Below are 25,600 nucleotides of genomic sequence, written 5' to 3' on the forward strand. Positions count from 1 at the left end.
GAAAAGTAGGAGAAAATCCATGATCTTTTATAGCAGAGTAATAATGAGGTATTCAAATAATATTAGGCCTTCTGACTTTATTATGGAGCAAAAAAGGAAATGCAAATTGTTATAAAATAATGTCCAACTTCCTTCATAATAAGATGCAAGTTAAAATCATCAGAATGGCAAAGATCAAAATGTTTAAAGTTGCATTGTGTTACTGAAAGTATGAGGGGAAAGGCACACACTGCAGATGGGCATATAAATTGGTAAGCTTCGTTGTGGAGACAATTTGATGATACCCGTAAAATTTTTAAAATTTATAAACCATTCCTAGAAAATTATTCTATAAATATCCTTGCAATTATACACAGCTAATATTCGTTGCGACTTTTTTTGTAGTAAATGCCGTAAGACTAGAAAAAACCCAGACGTCTCATGTCTCACCATTAAGGGCCTGCCTGGCTAAATAAAGAATGATAGAAAAACATACCTGGTGATAGTTACAAAGAATGAGGGAATTCACATGAACTGATATGGGACGATCTCTAAAATACATGAAGTTAAAAAACAGGTACAGAACAGTGTTTATAATATGCTGTCCTTTGAGGGTGAGAAATAGATATAATTAAATATATGCATACTTCTAGCTACTTAGCAACACTTAACCCATATATTATAAATGTTCATACGTGTGTGTATGTGTAAACATATACGTATGTATTATACATACACATACCATTTCTGGAAGAATATGCAAGAAAACTAACAGAGATTGGGACCTTGGGAGTTAGGAGACTCTTCACCTGTTTTTTTGTTGTTGGTTTTTGTTTGTTGTTGTTGTTTGTTTTTTTGCATCATTTAAATGTATTTGCTTATTCAAAAATACCTAGATATGTATATCTATACATAGAAACAGAAACAAAAAATAAATTTTAAAAGGAGATTGAGGAAATATAGTTTCATACTGAGTTCTACAGAATCTGTGATATGAACCTCTGGATCCTAGAATAATTATACCATACCATTATAGGTGTCTAAATGTCTCAGTTAAGGAAAATTTGCAACCTGGTTCAGACCCCCCACCCTGAATTGTCTTTGAATAATGAGCCTTGGATCTGTCTCCTAACATTCTGGCATCTTTCTCCGTGATATAATTGTTGCTTCATACACATGGCAATTGGAGTAAGTAATTGTTATTTAGAAATACACAGTAATGCATTTATGATATTATATAGTTGCATTGGAAAGGTTTAAACTTCAAAGAGCTAATCAATGTTGGTGACTTTTTTTGAGCTTTCTAGTAAGTAGGTTTTGATTACCCGTGTACTCTGATATACTTTGTTCTAGGCTCGGATGCTTATCACAGAAGAAAACCTGATGACCACCATCATTAAGACTTTTATGGATCATTTGAGACATAGAGATGCCCAGGGCAGATTTCAGTTTGAACGATATACTGCTTTACAAGCCTTCAAGTTTAGGAGAGTTCAGAGCCTTATTTTAGATCTCAAGTAAGCTTTTGTTTAATTATCCAACCACTTGCAACTTGTAATATGTCAGTGTTTACCCAAATGTTCATTACTATTTTTATCTTGTACAGGTATGTGTTAATTAGCAAACCAACCGAGTGGTCAGATGATCTGAGGCAGAAGTTCCTAGAAGGATTTGATGCCTTTTTGGAATTACTCAAATGTATGCAGGTATGCATAAATGGAACATTTTAAAGAGGAGCACTTTTTTTCTTTTTTTTTTTGGCTCATTGAACTCAACATCTTTTCTATTTATGTATTCTTTTTACTTGGGGCACATTTCCAAAAGAGTAATTTAGATGACTACAGTTTGGACCAAGAAGCTCCTCTTTAATTGGAAACTCTTAGAATGATACAGAATGAATGACATCCAAGCAAAAGTTCTGGCATCTACTATTCTTTTGTATTTGGTGGTTCTTTTGGTTACCATTAACATTCTTTCTTTGAGGATTGCAAGTTAACTGTTTTTAATGTGCTTACGTGGAAGTATTATGAAGTTAATTATTTAAGGAACTATAATGTTTAATTTTATTTTTAACGTTTCCATAATTATTTTTCTTTCCTTGATATGATTTTACATAATACGGTATAGAGCTTGTTCCCCTCGGTTTAATTCTTTTTTGGAAACAGCCCCATATATACAGAACAGAATCTAGAAGCAGAAGTTAACTGGTATATGGTTTTAACTGTAAGAAGGTAGATGTCTTCTCAAAGTATCTGAGCCATACCATTTATAATTCTTTTAGTAGCTATCTGGCTTTGTTAAGCAAGAAATAAAATCAACTTTCATTTTTGGAAAATATTTTGATTTCTGCATTGGGTTGGGATCTTTAATTTATTATAATACTTCTGTGTTTTCCTGTCTGTAGAAACTTTGGTCATTTTAAATACTTGAGGTATCCTCTGTTTTCTATAATCAGTTCTGACACACCAAGAGAGTAGTTAGGCTAGTTTGTTCGTTTGTTTCTTTCTTTTTAAGATTTTATTTATTTATTTGACAGAGAGAGCATGCCAGCAGGCAGAGCAGCAGGCAGAGGGAGAGGAAGAAGCATGCTCCCCGCTGAGCAGAGAGCCTGATGCGAGGCCTGATCCCAGGACTCTGGGATCATGACCTGAGCCGAAGGCAGACGCTTAACTGACTGAGCCACCAGGCGCCCTGTTAGGCTAGTTTCTACAACATTATATTATTTAAAATTATTTCAAAACTGTATATTCTTGGGGTGCCTGCTTCTCCCTCTCCCTCTGTCCCTCTCCCCTGCTCGTGCTCTCTCTCTCTCTTGCTCCCTCAAATAAATAAATAAAATATTTTTTTAAAATGTGTATTTTTATAAAACTATTTTATCTTTTTGTTTTGCATTTCTGTTTTTTGGGGGGGTTGGTTTTTTTTATTTTGCTTTCTTTTAGTCTGTGAGAACTTTTAATTGCAGATGAGGAATAAATATGAGAACTTTATTCTAGGGGTGCCTGGGTGGCTCTGTCGTTAAGCATCTGCCTTCAGCCCAGGTCATGATCCCAGGGTCCTGGGATCGAGCCCTGCATCGGGCTCCCTGCCCGGCAGGGAGCCTGCTTCTCCCTCTCACACTCCCCCTGCTTCTGTTCCCTCTCTCGCTGTCTCTCTCTGTCAGATAAATAATAAAATCTTTTTAAAAAAAAAAAGAAAAAAAGAAAACTTTAGTATATTATAAAATGTACTTATAAATTCAGTAACATTTTAAAAGCCTGTCTAATTCTTCTGGCAGTTTGGTCTATAGATGATAGAGCTAAAAAATAGTTTGAAGGATCATTGCAGTGAATTATACATTTTGTTGTTTAAAACAGATACAAGATTGCCTCAAAAATATTTGTTCTATACTGGGGTTTTTAATTTATATTTTAGAGAATGTTAATATAAACATGCAATTTAGGAAGTTGGATTTCTTATAGTGCTTGAAGCTTCTTGTTAAAACTTACTTTATATGTTTTTATAATCAATATAGATTTTTTTCTGTATTATTTCTTAAGTTTCCATGTAAGAGGACAAACATAATTTTAATCCATTTAAAATCTTTTTGCTTTTTTTAAGGGAATGGATCCAATTACACGTCAAGTAGGACAGCATATTGAAATGGAACCAGAGTGGGAGGCAGCCTTCACTCTACAAATGAAATTAACACACGTCATTTCAATGATGCAGGACTGGTGTGCTTTAGACGTGAGTTTCTTCAAGGGGTAGGGGGTAGGAGATAAATGGAAGAGGGGGAATAAACAGATTCCAAGAATTCTGAGGAGATTTGGAGAGGATAGTGGTGATACTTACCTCATGAAACAACATCTTTTCCTCTCTTACCTATAAATTCCATAAAAGTTAAAATTCTGAAGCCTCAGAAAAAACTTGGAAAATAGAGGAAGAAATTATCCACTCTCTCTTATGTTACTATCTACATTTTTTTTCTACAATCCCGTCTAGATTTTGAGTATATAAAAAGAAGAGTTTAGAAACTTATCCAAAAATAAAGCTTTACAACTGTTTCATTTGTTCTGTCTTAAAATTACTTTGCTTTCCTTTGGCTATAAAGTCTATATGAGAGTCTGTGTAAGTTAAGAGGTAAGAGAAGACGTCTATGAGATCTGAATTATGTGTCAGAGTTAACTGGTCAAAGAGTAAAGAATATTCCTGACTGAGAGACAGCTTCATCGTGCTCTGTGATCAGAAAGAGTATGGTTGGTCCAGGAGCTGTGAGAAGGCCCAGGTTGGAGCACAGAGGTTGGAGGTAGAGAACTGGAAAGGGGCCTGACTTGCAGGGCCTTGGAGGCCATGGAAAAGAAGTTTAGGTTTTATTCTAATGGAGTTGGGACGCCACTAATGGCTACCAAGCAGAAAAGGTGACATGATCCAGTTTACGTGTTTTTTTTTTTTAAATTACTCTGTGTGAGAACAGATGGAGGGGGGCAAAAGTAGAAGCAGGGGATTTAATAGATGGTTGGCTTTCCTTTGAGTTACTGGAGATGATCAGTGGCGAGGTTTGAGAGAAATTTAGAATATGAAATTGCCAGTTTAGTAATAGATCGGACAGTGGGAAATGAGGGAAAGGAGGGTATTGAAATAACTTCTAGATTTCCACAGCTGTATGGTGGTGTCGTTCCCTGAGACAGGGCCCTGGAAGAGGGACCAAGTTGGGGGAGGGAAGATTGAGTTTGGTGTTGCCTATATTGATATCTGAGGTACTTACTCATCGTTAAATTTGAGGTGCTTATTCAATGTTGTTAGAAACCCAACCTTTTGAGTAACTTACAGAAAACCCTCTTTTTTAGGAAAAAGTGTTAATTGAAGCTTACAAGAAATGCCTTGCTGTATTGATGCAGTGTCATGGTGGTTTCACTGATGGTGAACAACCAATCACGTTAAGCATTTGTGGACATTCAGTGGAAACTATCAGATACTGTGTTTCCCAAGAAAAAGTTAGCATTCACCTCCCAGTTTCTCGCTTACTTGCAGGTAAAGCATTTCTCCCCAAAAAAGAACCCTGAAATTATCTTTTAAATTGTTGTTTGTGGTTAATATTTATTGAATACTTACTATACATTATACTGAGCGTTCTATAAGCATTGACTTATTTAATCACCATATCAGCCTATGAGGTAGGTATTATTATTACATTTGCTTCCCAGAGGGAATGACTGAGACACAGAGGTGACTTCCTTAGTGTCATGCGGCAAGAAAGAGGCAGAGTAGGAATTGTGAGGTACTTTGGCCCCAGAAGCCATGTTTATAACGTCTGTACCATAGTGCTGCTTCAGACTTCTAAACTGCACATACCACATGTTGTTATTGCTTAACTCAACCCACATTCAGAGTCTGTGTTGTTACCATTCAGATCACCCTACTGCTTAAGTGATTGCTGATAAATTGAAATCACCCTAAATTTTTTTTTCTTTTCCTCTAAGCTGTTTTTTACTCATTTATTGATAACCTTTTTAAGCAGTGGGGCAAGAGTGAGTCCCACATTGGAATGATAGTTTTTTAACCATAAGTAGTTGATTTACAAACCCTTTATACTTGGTAGAGTATTTGAAACCGCTACCTTGCAGCGGCCAAAAACTTTGAATATGCACTTGTCCGTCTCTGTCTACAGACTCACTCCCGTGTAGCTTCCTTCCATATTTCTTGATTGCAGGAATTCTTATCCTGCTCACATACTGTGCTGTTCCCCTTTAGTTCCATTTTTAACTTTTAAGGTAGAAAGACGTTCTAAAGGGTAGCTATTTTTACTCATTGAAGAATTTGTAATTTATCTTAAGTGTGTGGCTGAATAATTTAATATGATGTGAAAGTGGTGTGTGTAAGAGATTGTGGAGAATTTATATCATTTCTTCCTTAAATGTTTGGTAGAATTCCTCAGTGAAACCATATGGACTTGATAATTTTCTTTTTTGGAAGGTCATTAATTACTGATTCAATTTCTTTAATGGATTTAGGTTAGTTCTAGTTATCTGTTTCTTCTTCTAGGAGTTGTGGTAGTTCATGTTTTTCAAAAAATTGTTACATTTCATCGAAGTTATCAAATTTGTGGGCATAGAGCTGTTCCTACTATTAAGGGATAATGGTCAGGAGATCAGGAGTAATAATCCCTCTTTCTTTTTTGAATGCATTTTTTTTTCATTGTTCTGAGCATTGTCACATTTTCTTGCTGCTGGAACCTAGCATTCCAACAGTTGTGGAGATTTAAGATAACTTAGACATCTAAATATCAGTAATGCAACAAATAGAACAACAAAGAAGTACTTAGTATGAAACTTGTTCAGGCCCCGTTTTGTTTCCGTCAGTGCTTTGAGCATACTGATCCTGTGGATACTTGATGCGAGCAGGTAACAGCATGGTGTTGTGGGAAGGTATTCAGTTGGGATGCCAGAATGTTGGTCCTGTTTACAACTCAGCTGCTGATCTTTGCTACCTTTAAAAATCTGGTTGTATTTTGGAAGCCAGTGCTGATAGTTATCCACAGGAAAATGGTCAGTACTCTGAGAGTGTACTTATTTCTGCCTAGGTCTTTACCGCTCTCAGACCTCAGTGAACGTTTTTGAGCGTTCTGCTGACTGTATTTGACAAAACGTGGCCTAAATGCTTACAATCTAATTGAAGAGCTTACTTAGTAAACACACAAAAAACAGTTTAAGAACAACTTGGAGTATGTACTCTTCTTGGAGCTTGAGTGGCAGTTGTCGATTGCCGGTCGTTAGAATGAGACTGAGGACGCAGGTCTTCTTCTCGGGTACGAAAGCCTCAAGCCAGGCTCAACCAAGTGGCCACATCTATTGATAAGATTGTAAAAAACATCCCTGTGTAGACAACAACATCAACAGGACTACTAATTCTTAGTTAACAGAATTAAGCAAGGTTGAGCTATGCAAGAGCCCTTTGCAGTTAGGAACTAGAGAGGCTTTGATCTTACACCGGAAGTTCTGGGGAACTTAAATCTGAGGTCAGAATCAGCATGGACCACAAATCCCAGGACTAGTCTCTCTGTTCACTTGCCAGAAGGATCTCTCCTGCTCTACTTTAAATGGGAACAAACTCCACAGCCCAGTGAAATAGGACCCTTAAAATGGGCATAATATACATAAATTGTTTTGATAATTACAGAACTGCTTTTGCTGTGTTTGTATACCTAACATTTACTCCTATAAAATGTCATCAGTGTGTATTAGTAAAGGTAATTAGGACTCCAGCTCTAAGTGTACCTTTGATACAGAGGTTTATGAGAATATCAGTTCAAAAAGCTTCATTTATGGATGCAATTTTTTTTTATCTTAATTTGTAATGGCATAGGTTCCCACAGAGAAAGAGTAGTTAGATACAAAGTTGAATGAATATTTAGGACTTTTTTCTAAATGATTTGCAGTTGTAGAAATGCTTTTTCGTTTGTTCTCCTGTGCAGGTTTACATGTATTATTAAGCAAAAGTGAAGTGGCATATAAATTTCCAGAGCTCCTACCTCTAGTAAGTAATGTTAACATTTAAAAATAAATGCCTATTTATTATGTTCCATGTACTTAAAATCACTTTGAAAAAACTTTATTAATCAGGGTTCTGCAGAAAAACAGAACCAATAGAAGATTGGCCACATGGGTATGTAAGTATGGAGAGAGAAAAAGACAGAAAAAATAGATTTATTGTAAGGAATTGGCTTATGCAGTTATGGGGCCTGGCAAGTCTGAAATATGCCCGCATGGTAGTCTGAGAGGCTGAAGACCCAAAAAAGAGTTGATGTTGTAGTCGGAGGTCCAAAGGCATTCTGGAAACAGAATTTCTTCATCCCTGATCAGGGGGTCCTCACTGTTTCTCTTAAGGCCGTGAACTAATTGGATGAGGTCCACCTACATTACAGAGAGTGATCTGCTTAACTCAGAGTGTACTGATTTAAATGCTAATCACATCTGCAAAATACTTCTCAGAGCAACATCTGGACTGGCATTAACCAAAAACTGGGTACTGCGGCCTAGCCAAGTTGACACATAAAATTAACCATCGCGCAGACATACTTTAAGTAATTTTAACTACTGTTTTACATAAAGTTTCCATCCCTATCACCCTGTCTTCTTTATAGAGTTGGGATTTTTATGAATTTTTTTTCTTTTTAATAGAGTGAACTTAGCCCACCCATGTTGATAGAACACCCTCTTAGATGTCTTGTTTTATGTGCCCAAGTACATGCAGGCATGTGGAGAAGAAATGGGTTCTCTTTAGTAAACCAGGTAAGTGTTTTATAGTTTATGAAGAGTTTTTGATCCATCTGTTCCTTTGGCTTCTGTGAAGGTTGTAATTTTCAACGTACTTAAGTCATTGAAAGTTGAGTATCTATATTAAAATTGTTCAAGAAGATTAACGTTAAACCAAAAAGTTTCTTAGAACTTTTACTCGTACTTTGTCAAGAAGCAATATCAAAAGTAGAAATGAACTTAATTTTCTTGATTTTTAACTTGAGAGCATTTTTAGAACAGTTTTACAAAACATAATATAATAAAAATCCAGATTTCATCTGTTTAAATAAAATTGTGGTAAAAGTTGAAAGTTCTCTTAGAAACTGATGGTTGCCAGAGGGGAAGGGGTGGGGGATGTGTAAAATGGGTGAAGCAGAGTGGGAGGTATAAGTTTCCAATTATGGAACGAGTAAGTCATGAAGATGAAAGGCACAGCATAGGGAATAATATAGTCAATGGTATTGTGATAGTGTTAAATGGTGACGGATGGTAGCTACACATGTGGTGAGCATAGCATAACATATAGACTTGTCCAATCACTATGTTGTACACCTGTAACTACTGTAACATTGTGTGTCAACTATACTTCAATCAAAAAAAAGGTTCTATTACTATAGCTCTGAAATTGAGGTTTTATTTTTAGACCTTATCAAGGTTTGATATAGGTTTTCGGTTTTTTTATTTTTTTTCATTTTTCGTAGCCATAAGCCTTACACAAAAGTAGCTTTGTTGGGGAAACCCAGAAATTTGGCTGCAAAATGTGAACTATAGAGTGAACACTGAAATCTGGAAATTTCTGATTAATTTCTGCTAAGGTAGTATTAACTGTTGAGAGAACCACATTGTGTGTGTCTGTATACATGCACGCGTGTGCACCCGTATTCACACTTGCATTAAACCCATGTGCTCTTGGGGATTGGGGAGAGGAGGGAGCTGCACAAATAAAAACCTATTTACCCAATGTAATTAATTTTTTTTTAGATTTATTACTACCATAATGTGAAATGCAGACGTGAAATGTTTGACAAGGATATAGTAATGCTTCAGGTAATGAATTAAAGCATTAAACTTAAAGATTGTAGGGAATGTTTTTCTTCTTGTCATTTCCACAGAACCCAGTCACTTACAATTACTCCCAAATCTATAACTCTAGCCCTGTCTGCTGAGCTCCAAACTCATATGGCTAACAGCCTATAGAACATTTCCATCTAGATTTCCTGAACACATCTCAGATTTACCATATTCAAACTAACTCCTCTTATTTCCTCCATTCCTTCCTCCTATCTTGGGTTTCCTACCTTGGCGTATTATTTAACAATTTATATAGTTGTTAGAGTCAGAAACCTGAAAGCCATCCTTTTTTCATTGTCCTCTGGTTAAAGACCCAAATCCCTTAAACTGATTTCCAAGGCTTATGAAACTTAACTATGTTAAAATGCCCTGAAATTGCCAGGCTCTCTCTTAAGTCTTAAATTCTGCACACTTAATTCTTTTGCTCCCTAGTTTGCCTATCCCACCCTCTTCCTTTTCTGTTCACCTTATAACTTGTTTTCCTGAACGTCTTAGTGTTTAGTGTCACTTTCTCCAGAAAGCCTTCCCCAACACACAAAAATGGAGCTAAGTATCCCATTTGGGAAGGCCGATAGTGTGGTGGTCATCCCCACCATAGCATTCATAGCTCGATTTACTTTTGTCCCCTCCACTAAACCACGGCAACTATATCTTAGTCCCTTTTTGTTCATTGTGTGTAGCACAATGCTTATCACATAGTAGTTTTTCCATATTATTGCTAAATGGATTTAAATATTATAGAAAAGGTTATGAAATGTAAATTTCAAAAATGTCTCAAAATGAAATCCAAGTTGGTTTAGAATGTATACAAATGGAATTAAAGGAGAATTAAAACTAATATTTAAAAGCTGTTTCAGTTAGTATAGTTTTTTTTTTTTTTAAGATTTTATTTATTTATTTGACAGAGATAGAGACAGCCAGCGAGAGAGGGAACACAAGCAGGGGGAGTGGGAGAGGAAGAAGCAGGCTCACAGCGGAGGAGCCTGATGTGGGGCTCGATCCCATAACACCGGGATCACGCCCTGAGCCAAAGGCAGACGCTTAACCGCTGTGCCACCCAGGCACCCCTCAGTTAGTATAGTTTTTATCACCAAAAATTAGTTTGAGAGTTCTTGATAAGAGTTTAATGTTAGGTAAATAAAAAGTACTAGAAGCTTAATTGCCATAGCACGTTTCTCTCGGAGTCCATACACTGCTAGATAGTGATAAGAGAGCCCTGAGATAAAATTTCAGAGCTGAATTCATAGGACTGCAGTTAATTTAGAGCATTAAAAGGCAAGAGAATATATAGTCCATGTTATCCTGATGCGTAGGGTTAGGATGTTTTTGTTTTGTCTATACTTTATTTTGTTTTACCAGCTTAGATTCTTGTCCACACTTATAGATTCCACAGGTAGGGAATTGACTAAGTGGGTTTTCATCTTTTATAGGGATTGGTATTTTCACTTATTCGACCCAAAATATCTTTCACTAATTGTTTAGTAGCCCTTTTGACCTCCCTCTTTTCCTTTATCTCAAACATTAAAAAAAAAAAAAAAAAAAGACAGGTGTTTCCATGATGGACCCAAATCATTTCCTGATGATAATGCTCAGCCGCTTCGAACTTTATCAGATTTTCAGTACTCCGGACTATGGAAAAAGATTTAGCTCTGAGATTACCCATAAGGTAAGAACATGGTTTATAAGACCACAATACAACATTAAAGAAGTATCTTTCATTCTTTTTGGATACGCTAATCGTCTGACATAATATAGCGTTTGTATTTGTATCTCTGAACTTTCTCTCCCCTCCACTTGTTACAGGATGTAGTTCAGCAAAACAACACTCTGATAGAAGAAATGCTATACCTCATTATAATGCTTGTTGGTAAGTTTGGATTGTTTGCAATATTTATCAAATACATTGGCTTTTGTGATAACAAATAGTTCTGAATTTCTAAGCTATGTTTCTTTTGTTTGAGCAGTTCTTCAGTTTCGGGGAAGATTAGAGCATCCGTTTCTTTCTCTCTTCTGGTTACTGTAGCACTGAGAGTGATAGCGCCCTGGTGCTCTGGAACGAGAGAGTACAAGTGCTGAAGCAGAATAATCTGAAAGGCTCTTTGTTTGGGGAGAAAAAAGTAGGACAGAAGAGTTTAGCAAGTAAGAATAGGATATTTGGGAGCTATTTACTGTTACTTTATATCTTAGGATTGTTTCTTTCCATGGTTTTGTGTTGCCGAAGTGCCATCTTGGCTTTAGATATGATAAAAATGAGTTAATAGAGACCTGTGGCTAATAGATGCAGATTTCTTTTCTTACTGCCTATATTTTCAGTCCTGTCTCCTCCATCTTTCCTGTTCTTTTACTCTTTACCTTCTCTGCTGTTTTAGACTTTGTAGTCCATAGAGCAGAGAATCTTGGCTACTTACTGTCAGGTGGTGATACTAACAAAGGTCTCAGAAGGTGAGATCTTACTCGCCACTAGATAAAAAGAGAAAGGAAGGCTCTCCCGCCCTGTTACCATGTGGCAGATGGCGTGAAAGCAGTTTCCTAGTGCTCTGGTTACAGTTAACTGCTCTCCCAGTTTTTGACTACATCCAGTCCCTTCCTGCCTTCTGATCCCATTCTTTCAAAATGGCGTCCAGAGTTCTCTCTCCTGCCCAAACCCTGCACTCAACGTGCTTTGTCTGAGCCTCAGAAGTATGGTTAGGAGCTGCTCTCACCCTAGCTTGTTGCCAAACCAATTACTACTTTCCCACTGCACAGAAAGAATATATTGTGTTGCATGAATTAAAAGTATGCTGCTTAAGTATTGTGATTATGTTAAATGTGTGTATATATATTTTTGCATTGACAGGAGAGAGATTTAGTCCTGGAGTTGGACAGGTAAATGCTACAGATGAAATTAAGCGAGAGATTATCCATCAATTGAGCATCAAACCTATGGCTCATAGTGAATTGGTGAAGTCTTTACCTGAAGATGTAAGTACCTACATCTTACAAAAGAAATTACAGAAATTCTTCCCTTCCTGTCAGGCTAGTATGTTTAGGTTTACTTCTGTATACCTTTTCCACAGTGGTAAAGACTGCAGTTCTAGGACACCTGTAACTCCTAGTCACTCTTATTAGAAGTAATTAGGGCGGCACCTGGCTGGCTCAGTCAGTAGAGCATGAGATTCTTTGATATTAGAGTCGTGTGTTCGACCCCCACACTGGGTGTAGAAGTTAATTTTTTTTTTTTTAATGTTGGGAGTTGTGGGAAGAAAAGAATACTAGTGATTGGGAATAGAAAGCAGCATAGAAGTAGAATCTTTTACGGTGAATTCTTAGAAGAGATAAGGATGCTGAATAAGAGTACACCTGATCTTGAAAACTGAATTTCTGTATCCAGTAGACAGGACTTATTATTGAGTCCTTACGACAAAGTTGCCATGGGTGGAGATAATGCTTCAACTTAATAAATAGGAGAAGGAAGTGAGAAATATCTGCTCATCTCTGTTGAGGATACTAAAGTTTTTCAGAGCTTTTTCCTTCTGAAGCATCCAAAAACTCTCCTTAGGGAGCCATCTCTTTCATTTTAGTGAATGTAAAGTAATGTTCGCATAGGCATTCATAGGCTAATCCTGTTTCTCATCCCAGGATCTCAAGTTCCCTGGCCACCAATTTTTCAGCCACAGGGCTTTTCAGATAGATACCCAATACCTGTAGTTAGGAGAGATCCTTATTTCCTTGAGGCTTTTCAAAATGTTTCCTCAAATTTGAAACATAGATCAAAACTTTCAACCTTAATGTTCATTCTTCTGGGATTTAAACCTGTATTTGTTGTATAGTAATACTTCCTTTAAACTTTATATTATGAAAAGTTTCAAATATCTGTAGAAATAGAAAACATAGTGTAACAGAACCCATCACCAGTTTCAACCAGCCTTGTTTTATCTATACCCTGACCACGAATCCCTGCACCCTGACTGGATTATTTTGTTAAGAATACCAGGTTTACCCGCAGATGACACATGGTCTCCACCACCCAACCAAAACCACAAAATGAGTTTGCCACGGGGGAGGAAAAAAGAACAAAACTTCCGAGGCCCTGCTTTTTTTCTTAAAAGTACCTTAAAAAGGAAAATTTGTCTATATTTTTTATTTACATTTTCTATTTTTCGTACATATTGCTAGTGCTCAGCCGTTTTTAATGATCTTGGTTGACCAAACCAGCCTTCAGAACATTCTCTCTCCTACTTCTGACTTTATCTGTGGTGTGACCATGTTCATTATCATTTCAAAGGAGAAAAAAAAATCTTGTAAAAAAAAAAAACAACAAACCAAAACCCAGCAACAAAAAAAACCAGTCTTATTCCAAGCATTCCAGTAACTTTTTTTGTGTATGTACTCAGCTATTATATAAGTAGTTGGTTTATATGAAATGGATAAAAAGGCCAAAGATGAAAGATTTCTTTTTTTCCTTTTTTGTGTATGAAGTTCCCAGGGGTTTTCTTGGCCTGTTTGGTGTATGTGTGAAACAATGTTGTGCAACAACAAGTGGGAATTTTATTTTGCTGAGTTGTTCTAACAAAACAAACAAACAAAACAGAAAACCAGAATATGAGGCTTACCATTTTATCTATAAACAGAACTGTATATATGTTAAAACAGTGCTTTTCAAACAGGGACAATTTTTCCATCCAGGAGACATTTGGCAGTGTCACTACTCGGGGCAGGGTTGTGTGGTGCTCCTGGCATCCAGTGAGCAGAGGCCAGAGATCGAGCTAAACATCCCGCAATGCGTAGGACTAACCCCCACAACAAAGAATTATCTGATCCAGATATCAGCAGTGCCAAGGTTGAGAAACTAGTCTGAAAGGCCTTTCCATATGCCAATGATAAAAGAACAATAATTAGTAATTTCTTAATATCACTATCTAGTCAGGATAAAAATTGTACTTTTTAATATAGGAAATGAATCTTGAGTTGTTAGATGAGGAAGCAATTTCAGTTTCACTTAGACTTTAGAATAAAGAAGAATATAATTTGGGGGTGGGAGGAGAGGCAGAGGGAGAGAGAATCTCAAGCAGGCTCCGTGTCCCTCACAGAGCCCAACTCCGGGCTCGATCGCAGGACCCTGAGATCATGACCTTAGCCGAAATCAAGAGTTGGACATTTAACCAAGCCACCCAGGCGCCCCAAGAAGAATATAACCTAAAACAGCATTTTAAAGTGTACCTTGTACAAAGTGATGGCAATTATATTTACCAAACATCTTTGACCAGAGAATTCCTTAATCAGAATTCCTATTAACATCTTTTTATGAATGATATGATTTAGGAAATGTTGTTTTACTAAAAATAAATAAGGAATCAGTGTAACTTTGATGAAATAGTATAAATGTCTTACATAAATTTTGTTTAAATGTTATATGTACTTTGTGTTTTTCACTTAATTCCTTTTGAAAACTGTCGTCACCTTGAATCCATATGGTAGTGACTTGTTTTTAATTATATGAGTCTGAATGAATGTTAGCTTACAAAATAAGTTTCCCTGGTTATATATTAATAATTATGTTTACTGTGGAATCCTCATCTGTAGAAATTGGGATAATAGTATATCTGCTTCATAGGGTTGCTGTGTAAGGCCTAAGGAGAGAAAAGCACAATGTTCAAAGTGCAAGCAGATACTCTTAACATGAAACGCACTTACTTGTTTCTCGTACTGTTAGGAGAACAAGGAGACTGGCATGGAGAGCGTAATTGAAGCAGTTGCTCATTTCAGGTGAGTTTACTTCCTATTTTTTCCTGTTTAATTTTTTTATATATATTTTTCTTAGTGTTTCCTTTGATGGAACTGAGAATGAAATTGTTGCTTTCAGAGAGTGACAGACATTTTCAGATACATAATTCTGAACTAGATTTTTGTCATTTCACTCTTCTGATCTAGCTCTGCACAGACCAACCCTAAATTGGTTTATAAGAATTTTCATTGTGCTCAGAACCGGTGTTCTTGATAGTTTCAGATAATTGACATTAAACTGAGCAGGTGATGTAAGTCAGTGCATTGAATTTTCTTAAAACTGCTCTTCGTTTCTATCTGAATGTGCCTCCTAAGCTGTGAGATGGCCTCTCAATACTGTCTTCACTCTCTAGTGGCCAGTGTGTTACCCACTAGACATTGAACCCCTGGGGTTGTTGAGGCACTTCCTCAATCCTGCCTTTTTCCCTTCTCCCACCTCAACAGTAATGTCTTTGTTTTTGTTGATTATAAAGATACAGTACATGCTTTTAGAGAAAATACAGAAAAAAAATATATATGTATATAAAATTCCCTAAACCTTAAAATTGTACCTCCTTTTTCCGCTTGATAGAACTTATCAGAGACATCTTTATATGTCAAAATTTAGAAGTTACCACTTTAAGTGATGTTCAACTGTGTGGAGGTGTCATAATGTATGTACTCTATTCCCTGTTGTTAGACTTTGAATTGTCACTATAATGACCATCACATTCACCTGTCCAGTTAGGATAAATTCAAAGTGGATGTGTCAGATAAGATGATGCATGTAGAGCATTGGATGTGGATTACCAAATTAACCCACAGAAAATAGTACCAGTATACGTTTATCAGCAGTAAATGAGAGCTCTGCTTTTTTATTCTGTTATTTAAGACTGTCTCATAAATTAGGGTATGATTTTAGTAATAATATTTTAAGGACTTTTTTTCCATAGAAAACCTGGATTAACAGGACGAGGCATGTACGAACTGAAGCCAGAGTGTGCCAGAGAGTTCAATTTGTATTTCTATCACTTTTCAAGGGCAGAGCAGTCCAAGGTAAAAGTGTACTGGGGAAGGAGCTGTGTTTGTTGATTTGGTTTGTTTGTTTTTCCTAAACAACTTCTACTGCTTTTCAGAGATTGAAAAAGGATACATTTTTATTGTAGGAAATTTGAAAAATATAAAAAGATATAATGAAGAAAGTATAGATTACCTAAAATATCACCACCTAACATTTTGGGTCGTCCCCCTTCCCTGCCATGTGTGCTACATACATATATAAGATTTATATAATTATATACATAAACTATATATATATAATTGTATTTTATTGGCTTTCGAAGACTAATTGTCAACCTGTATAATAAAGTTAAGCTATTTTATGCTCATTTAAGAATTGCTACTACTTAACATTATGCTTTTCCGTACTTGGCTAAATTTTGTCTTTTTAGCAGTCTCTTTTTTTTTTTTTTTTTTTTTTTTTTTAAGATTTACTTATTTATTATTTGAGAGAGAGGTAGACTGCATACACTCATGGGAGGGAGGGGGAAAGGGAGAGGAAGAGAATCTCAAACAGACTCCCCACTGAGCACAGAGCCTCACATGGGGCTCAGTCTCACAATCCTGAGATCATGATCTGAGCCAAAATCAAAAGTTTAACACTTAACCGACTGAGCCACCCAGGCGCTCCAGTAGTCTACTCTTAAAATACTTTTTCGTAAATGTCATTAATTAAACTTAAACATGAAGCATTGTTTAGTTTTAGATGCATGTCATAGAGCTTAAGCCTGAGTAACATTTTGGTTTGGTTTTGTGCATGTTTCCGCTGCATTTTAAAATAAGAAGGAACTCCTTGGAGCTTGGTGGGGTTGAGTGGGGGGGGAATAACCTTGATGTGTCATTTGGTATCTGGGGGAGGCACTATAAAACTAAGGGTAAATATCTTCTAAAATCAGAAGATAATATGACCGAGATTAACTTAGTGTTTTGGATATTAGGTTGTTGTGTATTACTAATTCCCTATCCAGATTTCTTTTTTATTAGGCAGAGGAAGCTCAGCGGAAATTGAAAAGACAAAACAGGGAAGATACAGGTATTTTAATCTTTCTAAAAAATCTCTTGTCTCTTGTACTTGTTAAATGCTGTTTTCTGTTGACTATGATAATTATCCTTGGTGAAGTGGAAGATAAATGTATGCTTTCCGAGTGAACATTCAAAAGACTAATAAATGTGCAAATATAGAAATAGGCTGTACTGAGTCACCTCTGGGTTAATGGTTTTATCTCTGATCCTAGGACATTTCTAGGGAAAAGAAAGACTTTCTTTGTACTGCTACAGTTAATGTAGCTGTTTTTACGCATTTGACTTTGAGAAGGTAAAATACAGCTTTAAGATACGTGTTAATGAATATTCTTTGAGTGAAGACTATCAAAAGATAGCGTTGGTTTTTTTTTTTTAAGCATGTTCTACAAAAGAAGCCAATAATAACCTTATTTTCAGCACTTCCACCTCCAGTTTTGCCTCCATTCTGCCCTCTGTTTGCAAGTCTGGTAAACATTTTACAGTCCGATGTAATGTTGTGCATCATGAGGACAGTCCTGCAGTGGGCTGTAGAACATAATGGATATGCCTGGTCTGAGTCTATGCTGCAAAGGGTAGGTTTGAAACATTTATTATTTAAATTTTAGTGCTTTTTTCGTAAAAGCCAAAATACTGTTGTCAATATCTATACACAGACAACCTAGCACAAAATGTAGTGTTACCTTAATTTGAAATACACTAATATTGTTACGGCTTTTGTGTCTGACAATGAAATGATAGCCGGACAGATCATTTTTTTTATACCACTTGGTTGTGATTACCTTGGTCTTGTTGGCCGGTCTTCGTCTCATTGATTGCTCATGATATGTCTCTGTTTATGCAGTACTCTGATATTTGTATAATGTGTTATCCTTAACATGTTTTTTTTAAATTTAATCCCCTCAAAAAACCTGGGGGGTTCATCAGTATCTATATTTTACAGTTGAAGAAATTGAAACACAGAGACTTACAGTCCTGTAGCTAATAAGTGGCATGTCTAGAATCTTGTTTATACTTTATAGCTTTGATGTGTCATTCTTGAACTGTTTATTTCATTGAATTCATACAACACCCGTTTGGGTAGATACAACTTCTTCCATTATATAGAGGAGGAAGTCAGGTTTCAGTGAGATTCAATTAACGTGTCCATGTTACTCAACTGGGAAGTAACGTAATAATAATTATCCAGTTAATAGAGTTAACCTGTTCTGTGCCTTAGTCTGTGGTAGGTACTTTTACATACATACAATATTTGCAATTCTCAAAACTCTAAAGGGAAGCTGTTTTTTTTCCATTTTGAAGATGATGAAATTAGGCTCAGACAGATTCCCTGAAGGCAGGTTAGCTTGAAAGCTGTGAAGCCAGGATGCAAATGAAAGCAAGCGTTCTTCCAGAGCCTTCCTCCAAAGCTATTTTTCTTTCCATTGTCTCAGCAGGCTCAAGTGTCTCATTGGCTAAGATATGTATATACTTACACCCCCTCTCATTAATAAACAGACACTTAAAATATACAAGCATGGAGCTGTGGTCTACTAGAGACCATCAATATTATGTGAGCAAAGCATTTGTGGGAAATGATGGAGAAAAGAGGAGTGAACAGCATTTACCTTTTGTGTACATTTGTTTCATGTCCTTCAAGGTAACCTAGTTCATCCAAGTCTCCGACGGCCACGGTAGATCTTTGTGTGGGGAAACATACAGACACCACACAGATACCTCCTTCCAAAACTGGGGAGCAGGATAAGAGCAATAAAAATGCAAATAAAATCAGTGTAATTCTATATTTTCTTAGAAGTCTGGTAAGGAATTTTTTGTGAGATACAAGGAATAACTGTAAGCATCTTCATAAATTATGTGGCATTAGAAATGAAGGTGCGTATCTTTCTCAAATGATTAAGATTTTTAGTCCTTAGAGAAATTTAACTAGAGAGTATTATAGACTAGATCATTACATGATAGATGCTTTCAGCTCTAATTATTCGGCTGCCAATTCTTAGGAGATTTTTTTTAAAGACTGTAGTGTAGGGATGTCATAAAACTGAAAAGGACATATTGTATGAATTTACCCTAAGAATATGCAGTTGAATTTTCTTCCTGGCTGACATGGAAATTTTTGTTTCCTTACTGAGAATTTTTTATTAGGAGATGAAATTTAGAGTTAGAATTTAATAAAAATTAGTACTTTAAATTGTTTTTCATTGCACTTAGTCTTTAGTAGTTTGCTTTATCTTTTTTCAATGGTGAATTCTTTTTTGTTACTGCTTATAAAAATATGTACCTTGATTTTTGATTTACTAAAAGTTACAAAACATTGTATTCGAGGTGTTACATTTAATTGGAATGGCACTACAAGAAGAAAAACAGCATTTAGACAATGTCACGGAAGAGCATGTAGTAACATTTTCCTTCACTCAGAAGATATCAAGTATGTATACACTTTTTACTAAACTAATCCAAGATACTAGTGATTTTAAATATGTAATATAACTTCTTATTTGCTCATACAGATTCTAAATAAATTTTAATAAATCCAAATTTCTGAGGTTACATGTCTTTATCTGTGTTAAAGGTACTATATGAGATCCTGATGTATTTTCATAAAAATACTTAGGGACCACACATACTTTTAAGTCATAAAGTGAAAACATTATTGAGGTGTCCTTAGCTTGAAATCAGTATAGCACATACATTTGAATTCTCCGATATGCTTTAAGAACACAAAGTATGCTATGAGGATTTCAGTTTTAAATTGTTGCTGTTATCTTATAAAGACATAATGAAAACAAGAGAATTAGTTATAGGGGTGCCTGGGTGGCTCAGTTGGTTAAGAAAATTAGCTATAGAGGGGCGCCTGGGTAGCGCAGTCGTTAAAGCGTCTGCCTTCGGCTCAGGGCGTGATCCCGGCGTTCCGGGATCGAGTCCCACATCGGGCTCCTCCGCTGGGAGCCTGCTTCTTCCTCTCTCACTCGCCTGCTGTGTTCCCTCTCTCGCTGGCTGTCTCTCTGTCACATAAATAAATAAAATCTTTAAAAAAAAAAAAAAGAAAAAAAAAGAAAATTAGCTATAGAGGATTAGATTATCATTTTTTTATATAAAGTAATGTGACTTTTTTTAGAAGGCCAGGAGACTTTTCTAGCTTTTTATTATTAAAAATTTTAAACATACGGGCAAAAGTTGGTACGGTAAACATCCATACACCTAGATTCAATAGTTAGTATTTTGCTGTGTTTGCTTTAATATTTGCACACTTTTTTAAACCATTTGTTTTAGCCATCATGTTTCACCTCTAAAGAAAAGCTTTTCCTCTACTGACTTTCAGAATGAGCAGTTGGTCTAATAGTTGCCTTCAGTGGTGACAACTGTGAATCTTTTTTATTTGCTTAGGATTGTTGTGCTTTGTTTTTTAATATTTGATACTCTTGGGGTTTTTATTCTGTGTTTTATAGTCATGTATGATCAAGGTTCCTTAAAAAAAAAAAAAGGTTTTTATGATGCTCAAACCATCAGTTTTGGTCAGTGGGAATTTGTTCAATTGGCTTCACTGCCCTTTTGACCCAAACCCATTAGTATTTGAGCACCACCTTGCTTTCTGGCACAAAAGATACCCCAGGCTCATCTTATACTTTCCCTGTCCCAGACCTGCAATCAACCATTTGCTGAGATATTTAAATGAATTTATGGTGGTATGCTAGGAGTTACAGCAGTCGGTATAATGGGTAGTGTGACCCATTATAGGTAGTATAATGGATAATACGGTCTTGTTTGCTGCTAGATCTCTATTTGTCCCCTTTTTGCCCTCACCCAGGAAAGTGGGAGGAGGAGGGGAAACTGCCTTTCCCCACTGAAGACTACGTTCTTAGGTGCCAGCCTTTCCCTCTTCTTTTCTCTGTCAGTATTTCTTTCTATGGATTAACATTGTGTCTTTTGCCGCCTTCATCTCTGTGCTTTTACTTGAGGATAACCACACAGAAAATTCCCTAATTTCATCCATTCATCACTATACAATCCCAGATTCTCTTTCTTTCTTTCTTTCTTTCTTTCTTTCTTTCTTTCTTTCTTTCTACAATCATCATTTTCTCTAGACATTCCTCATATTTCTCTTTAAACATTTTATATAATTAAAACACACTGTTGAGAGTCAAATCCCTAAACTATAGCCACAGAACTTTAGATCTGAAAGAATATTAAAGATCACATAGTTAGTCTCTTCCCCTCGTCGGAATATTTTGCCCAAATGACAGCACTTAAACCAAGAAAATCAATAACTGGACATTTCTGACTATAAAACTAAATTAGCAAACATTAGATTAAGTGTACTTTCGAGGCTCTGGACTTGACTTGTATGTCTTTTCCTCAAATAAAGAAATAACTTACAGAGAAAGAAATGCATTTTTTAAAAAATTTTTTATAAAGGTTTTATTTTTTTTAAGAGAGTGAGAGACAGAGATAGTGACGGAGAGCAAGAGAGAGCACAAGTGGGGAGGAGAGTGAGAAGCAGGCTCCTTGCCAAGCAGGGAGCCCAATGTGGGGCTCGATCCCAGGACCCCGGGATCATGACCTGAGCCGAAGGCAGACTCTCAACCGATTGAGCCACCCAGGCACCCCCCAATATGCATTTTATTTTAAATATAGGTTTTATTAAAAGGAAAACAAGTTGATGTATTTTTACACACACACCCCTGTAAATCCAGTTCATTTCTTAGACTTTGTAAAATCTCAGGTAGAGCTTTTAGCTGGGTTTTTATTGAATAGCTAAAGGCTATGTTAAAATAATCATTTGGTGTAAGATGTCCATTTTGAATGATTAAAGCATTCTACTTGTTAACAACTTGTTTGTAAAGTACAGATACATCACATTCTCAAGAAGTATTGAAAATCTCTAATAAGTAGAGCTATTATTAAATGATGGGCAGATGATGTTATAAGCAACCTTACCCTCTTGTGTATAGTAATAAGCACTGTGAAGTGTCAGTTGTTACTGTGCCTTTTATTTTTTTCTGCCTTAGAACCTGGTGAAGCACCGAACAATTCCCCTAGCATACTAGCTATGCTGGAAACACTACAGAATGCTCCCTACCTAGATGTCCACAAAGATATGATTAGATGGATATTAAAGGTACGATTTCCGGCATCAGTCTGCTTTTTGTGAGAAACGTTCTATGTTTGTTATCTTTAAATTTTGATAATATTTCATGGCTTGCAAATAACTGACACTTTTTGTCATAGACTTTTAACGCTATTAAGAAGATAAGAGAGAGTTCATCCGCCAGTCCTGTGGCAGAGACTGAAGGAACCATAATGGAAGAGGTATAAGAAGCAAAGTGTGGTCCTACTGAAGGATTGTAGCAAGTTCACTATGAACAATTGAATTTATCTGTAATAAGTTGGTAGTCGATATTATTCACAAAAAATGTGAATTCCAAAAAATGTGCCACTATTTATTTGTTGTAGCAATTTTTTTTTGCTCTACCTGTTCTTTTTTCTAAAAACAGGTTAAAAAAATCTTTTATTTAGTTAGCTAAGTTAGATTATAAAATAGTTTTTAATTAGTATTTACAATCAAGGTAGTTCTGCTTTGGGGGAAAAATGTGCATTTGACATCTAATGGTCTAATTAAATGAAGCATACTTTTAGAGTTCAAGAGACAAAGACAAAGCTGAGAGGAAGAGAAAAGCTGAGATTGCCAGGCTGCGCAGAGAAAAGATCATGGCCCAGATGTCTGAGATGCAGCGGCACTTTATTGACGAGAACAAAGAACTCTTTCAGCAGACATTAGAACTGGATGCCTCTACCTCTGCTGTTCTTGATAATAGGTAAAAAAATTGGGGCGCCTGGGTGGCACAGCGGTTAAGCATCTGCCTTCGGCTCAGGGCGTGATCCCAGCGATCTGGGATCGAGCCCCACATCAGGCTCTTCTGATATGAGCCTGCTTCTTTCTCTCCTACTTCCCCTGCTTGTGTTCCCTCTCTCGCTGGCTGTCTCTATCTCTGTCGAATAAATAAATAAAATCTTTAAAAAAAAAAAAAAAAAATTAATAAACATTTTTTAATCTCTGGCCATTGGTTCTCAACTGGGAAAGATGTTGCTTTTTTCCTTATAAGTACACGTTTAGTCTTAGAGTAATTTAGAAGGGTTGATAGGTAAATTTTACAACCTCCAATTAGAGGAATTACTCTTAGAATTTGAGTTTATTAATATATGTTTATGAGTATATCTCCAACCATACATGAGATACCATGTGTATGCCCAAGATGATGTGTCAGAATACCCTCGACGTTCATAAAAGAATGAGTGCACAGGGGCGCCTGGGTGGCTCAGTTCGTTGAGCATCCAACTCTTGATTTTGGCTCAGGTCATGATCTCAGGGTCGTGAGATCGAGCCCTGCGTTGGGCTCCGTGATCAGCAGGGAGTCTGCTTGAGATTCTGTCCCTCTCACTTCTCACTCGCCGCCCCCCGCTCACTCGCTCGTTTGCTCTTAAATAAATAAATCTTAAGGGGAAAAAAATGAGTGCATTAGGCTCAGTTAACTGAGCGTCTGGCTTCTGTGTTACCTTATTGGATGCTGTGAGAATGACAGGAGATAGTTTGATATATATGAATAACTTCTGCCAGTTCATGTCATCAAAATCACATGTGTTGAATATGTACATACCTAAAGTCTACTATTTTATGATTAAATGGAAACTTCTTAGGCTCATTAATGAAACTTGTACCCTTTTTTTGCAGCCCTATGGTTTCAGATACGACACTTACAGCGTTGGGCCCAGCACAAACTCAGGTCCCTGAACAGAGACAGTTTGTTACCTGTATATTGTGTCAAGAGGAGCAAGAGGTGAAGGTGGAGAGCAAGGCAATGGTCCTGGCAGCATTTGTTCAGAGATCAACTGTATTATCAAAAAACAGGAGTAAATTCATTCAGGATCCAGGTAAGTCATAGTTAGAGCCCCTCCTCCCTCTTAATGACTGCCACTCAGTGTGGCACAGGAATTTTATTAAGCTAGTAATAACTCCATATGGTTGGTGGTATCTTAGGCAGCTATCTTAGAAATTTTCCAGTTGACAGATGTGGAAACACTCCAGAAAGTTAAGTGACCATCATGAATTAGATAGCTGGTAAATAACAGGAATTCAAAAGAAAGCTTTTCTTTGTGATAATAACATTAACATACATGGTACTTAAGAGTCTTTCCCATTCTTCAATACACTTGTAAAGTCCTAATCATTAGTTGACGCACTGAAATAATAATTTTGTCTCCTGGGTAGATGCAAAGTGGGATCTCTTGGGAACAGTTGCGTGAGTTACCTATGTGAGAAGTGGTCCTTGAGCCAGATTCTGATGCAAAGTAGGGCACTGATAGGGCTCCCCAGAAAGCAGACTCTTGAAATAGAGATTACCATGCAGGGCATTTATTTGGGAGAGCCTTGGAATTAACATCTGTGGAATGGAGAGGAAGGGAGCAAGTTTGGGCAAAGGGAGAAGTTGAACTATAATGCAGTCCCCCAAAGGCTTCATCCCACCCCATTGGAACTCTGGAGCTGGATGGCCCTTCCGGAGATGTCCTGAGTTAGAGCAAGGGGTATTGGGTCTTTAAACCCCAGCACTCATCAGTGACTGGTCGTGGTCCACCTCCGGAAAGAGGTGAGATTTTGAGTGAAGCAGTTGGAAGAGTAACAGTGAAGTGCCCTCTTCTAACTGCTAAGGTGGGGGAGTAAGTCATTCATTCCTCCAGGGTCATCTAAGCTGCACATTATTGTTTCCACCACAGACACTTTTATATCTCTACTCTTAGACTTGATGATATGTGCATATGCCTCAACAATTCCAGTAAACCTCTTGAGAGTGGGAACTGTGTCTTAGAATTTCCAAAGCACTTTTTTAGCAAGTGCCTTTTACATCGTAGTATTGAAAACCCACTGGTAGGATAGCCTTTTCTCCATAAGGAAAGTCTTCGCAGTGTGGCATTCAAGCACCTAGTTGAGTAAGATTGGTCTGCTTCATCTTAAAAAATTATCATTTGAACTCAGTGATTTATTAATTTCATTTCAGGCCAAAGATTAAAGTTACCAATTTTATTTAATTAGTTATTTTGCATAGAAAAAACTTTGGCTATAGGAAGGTTTTCCAAATGCTTTCACAACTTATATCTGGAAAGATTTTCTTTACGCTGTGACATTTGCACAGTTCTAGGATATAAAGCAAATTGAAACTTGAGTAATTCTTTATAGAATGTTATGGAATTTCTAAGATCATACTAATTTATATAGAGAATTCGAAAAATTCTAAAAAGCGAGGCACCCATTTTAAGTTTGTCTTCATGTTTTCATCTCCTTTGGATACAAAAAATTAGTACCAGGACGGAAGACTGTCTAAATTAGTCTTTTTCCCCATCTGGGCTGCTGTGCTGGACATTTTGCTCCTGCTTTGGCTTTGGTACAGTGATTATGACTGTCCTTG

At 36.6% G+C, this 25,600-nt stretch overlaps 1 protein-coding gene across 7 annotated transcripts in view; it reads left to right on the top strand.

Moving 5' to 3' along the window:
• The window catches only part of UBR2 (ubiquitin protein ligase E3 component n-recognin 2), a 115,082-nt gene that overhangs the window by 64,178 nt on the left and 25,304 nt on the right, over positions 1–25,600 (top strand). For all 7 annotated transcript variants that reach the window (XM_026507436.4, XM_026507437.4, XM_048219706.2 and 4 more), the window contains exons 12-30: positions 1,333–1,496; positions 1,586–1,685; positions 3,577–3,705; positions 4,806–4,989; positions 7,430–7,491; positions 8,136–8,246; positions 9,234–9,299; positions 10,867–10,989; positions 11,127–11,190; positions 12,160–12,284; positions 15,016–15,068; positions 16,019–16,121; positions 17,109–17,157; positions 17,565–17,719; positions 19,467–19,569; positions 22,151–22,260; positions 22,371–22,451; positions 22,779–22,957; positions 23,872–24,071. In XM_026507436.4, coding sequence (XP_026363221.2) covers positions 1,333–1,496; positions 1,586–1,685; positions 3,577–3,705; positions 4,806–4,989; positions 7,430–7,491; positions 8,136–8,246; positions 9,234–9,299; positions 10,867–10,989; positions 11,127–11,190; positions 12,160–12,284; positions 15,016–15,068; positions 16,019–16,121; positions 17,109–17,157; positions 17,565–17,719; positions 19,467–19,569; positions 22,151–22,260; positions 22,371–22,451; positions 22,779–22,957; positions 23,872–24,071 — 2,161 coding nt within the window. The remainder of the gene's footprint in view (positions 1–1,332; positions 1,497–1,585; positions 1,686–3,576; positions 3,706–4,805; positions 4,990–7,429; positions 7,492–8,135; positions 8,247–9,233; positions 9,300–10,866; positions 10,990–11,126; positions 11,191–12,159; positions 12,285–15,015; positions 15,069–16,018; positions 16,122–17,108; positions 17,158–17,564; positions 17,720–19,466; positions 19,570–22,150; positions 22,261–22,370; positions 22,452–22,778; positions 22,958–23,871; positions 24,072–25,600) is intronic.

This window comes from Ursus arctos, unplaced genomic scaffold (assembly GCF_023065955.2).
Source record: "Ursus arctos isolate Adak ecotype North America unplaced genomic scaffold, UrsArc2.0 scaffold_29, whole genome shotgun sequence".
Lineage (NCBI taxonomy): Eukaryota > Metazoa > Chordata > Mammalia > Carnivora > Ursidae > Ursus > Ursus arctos.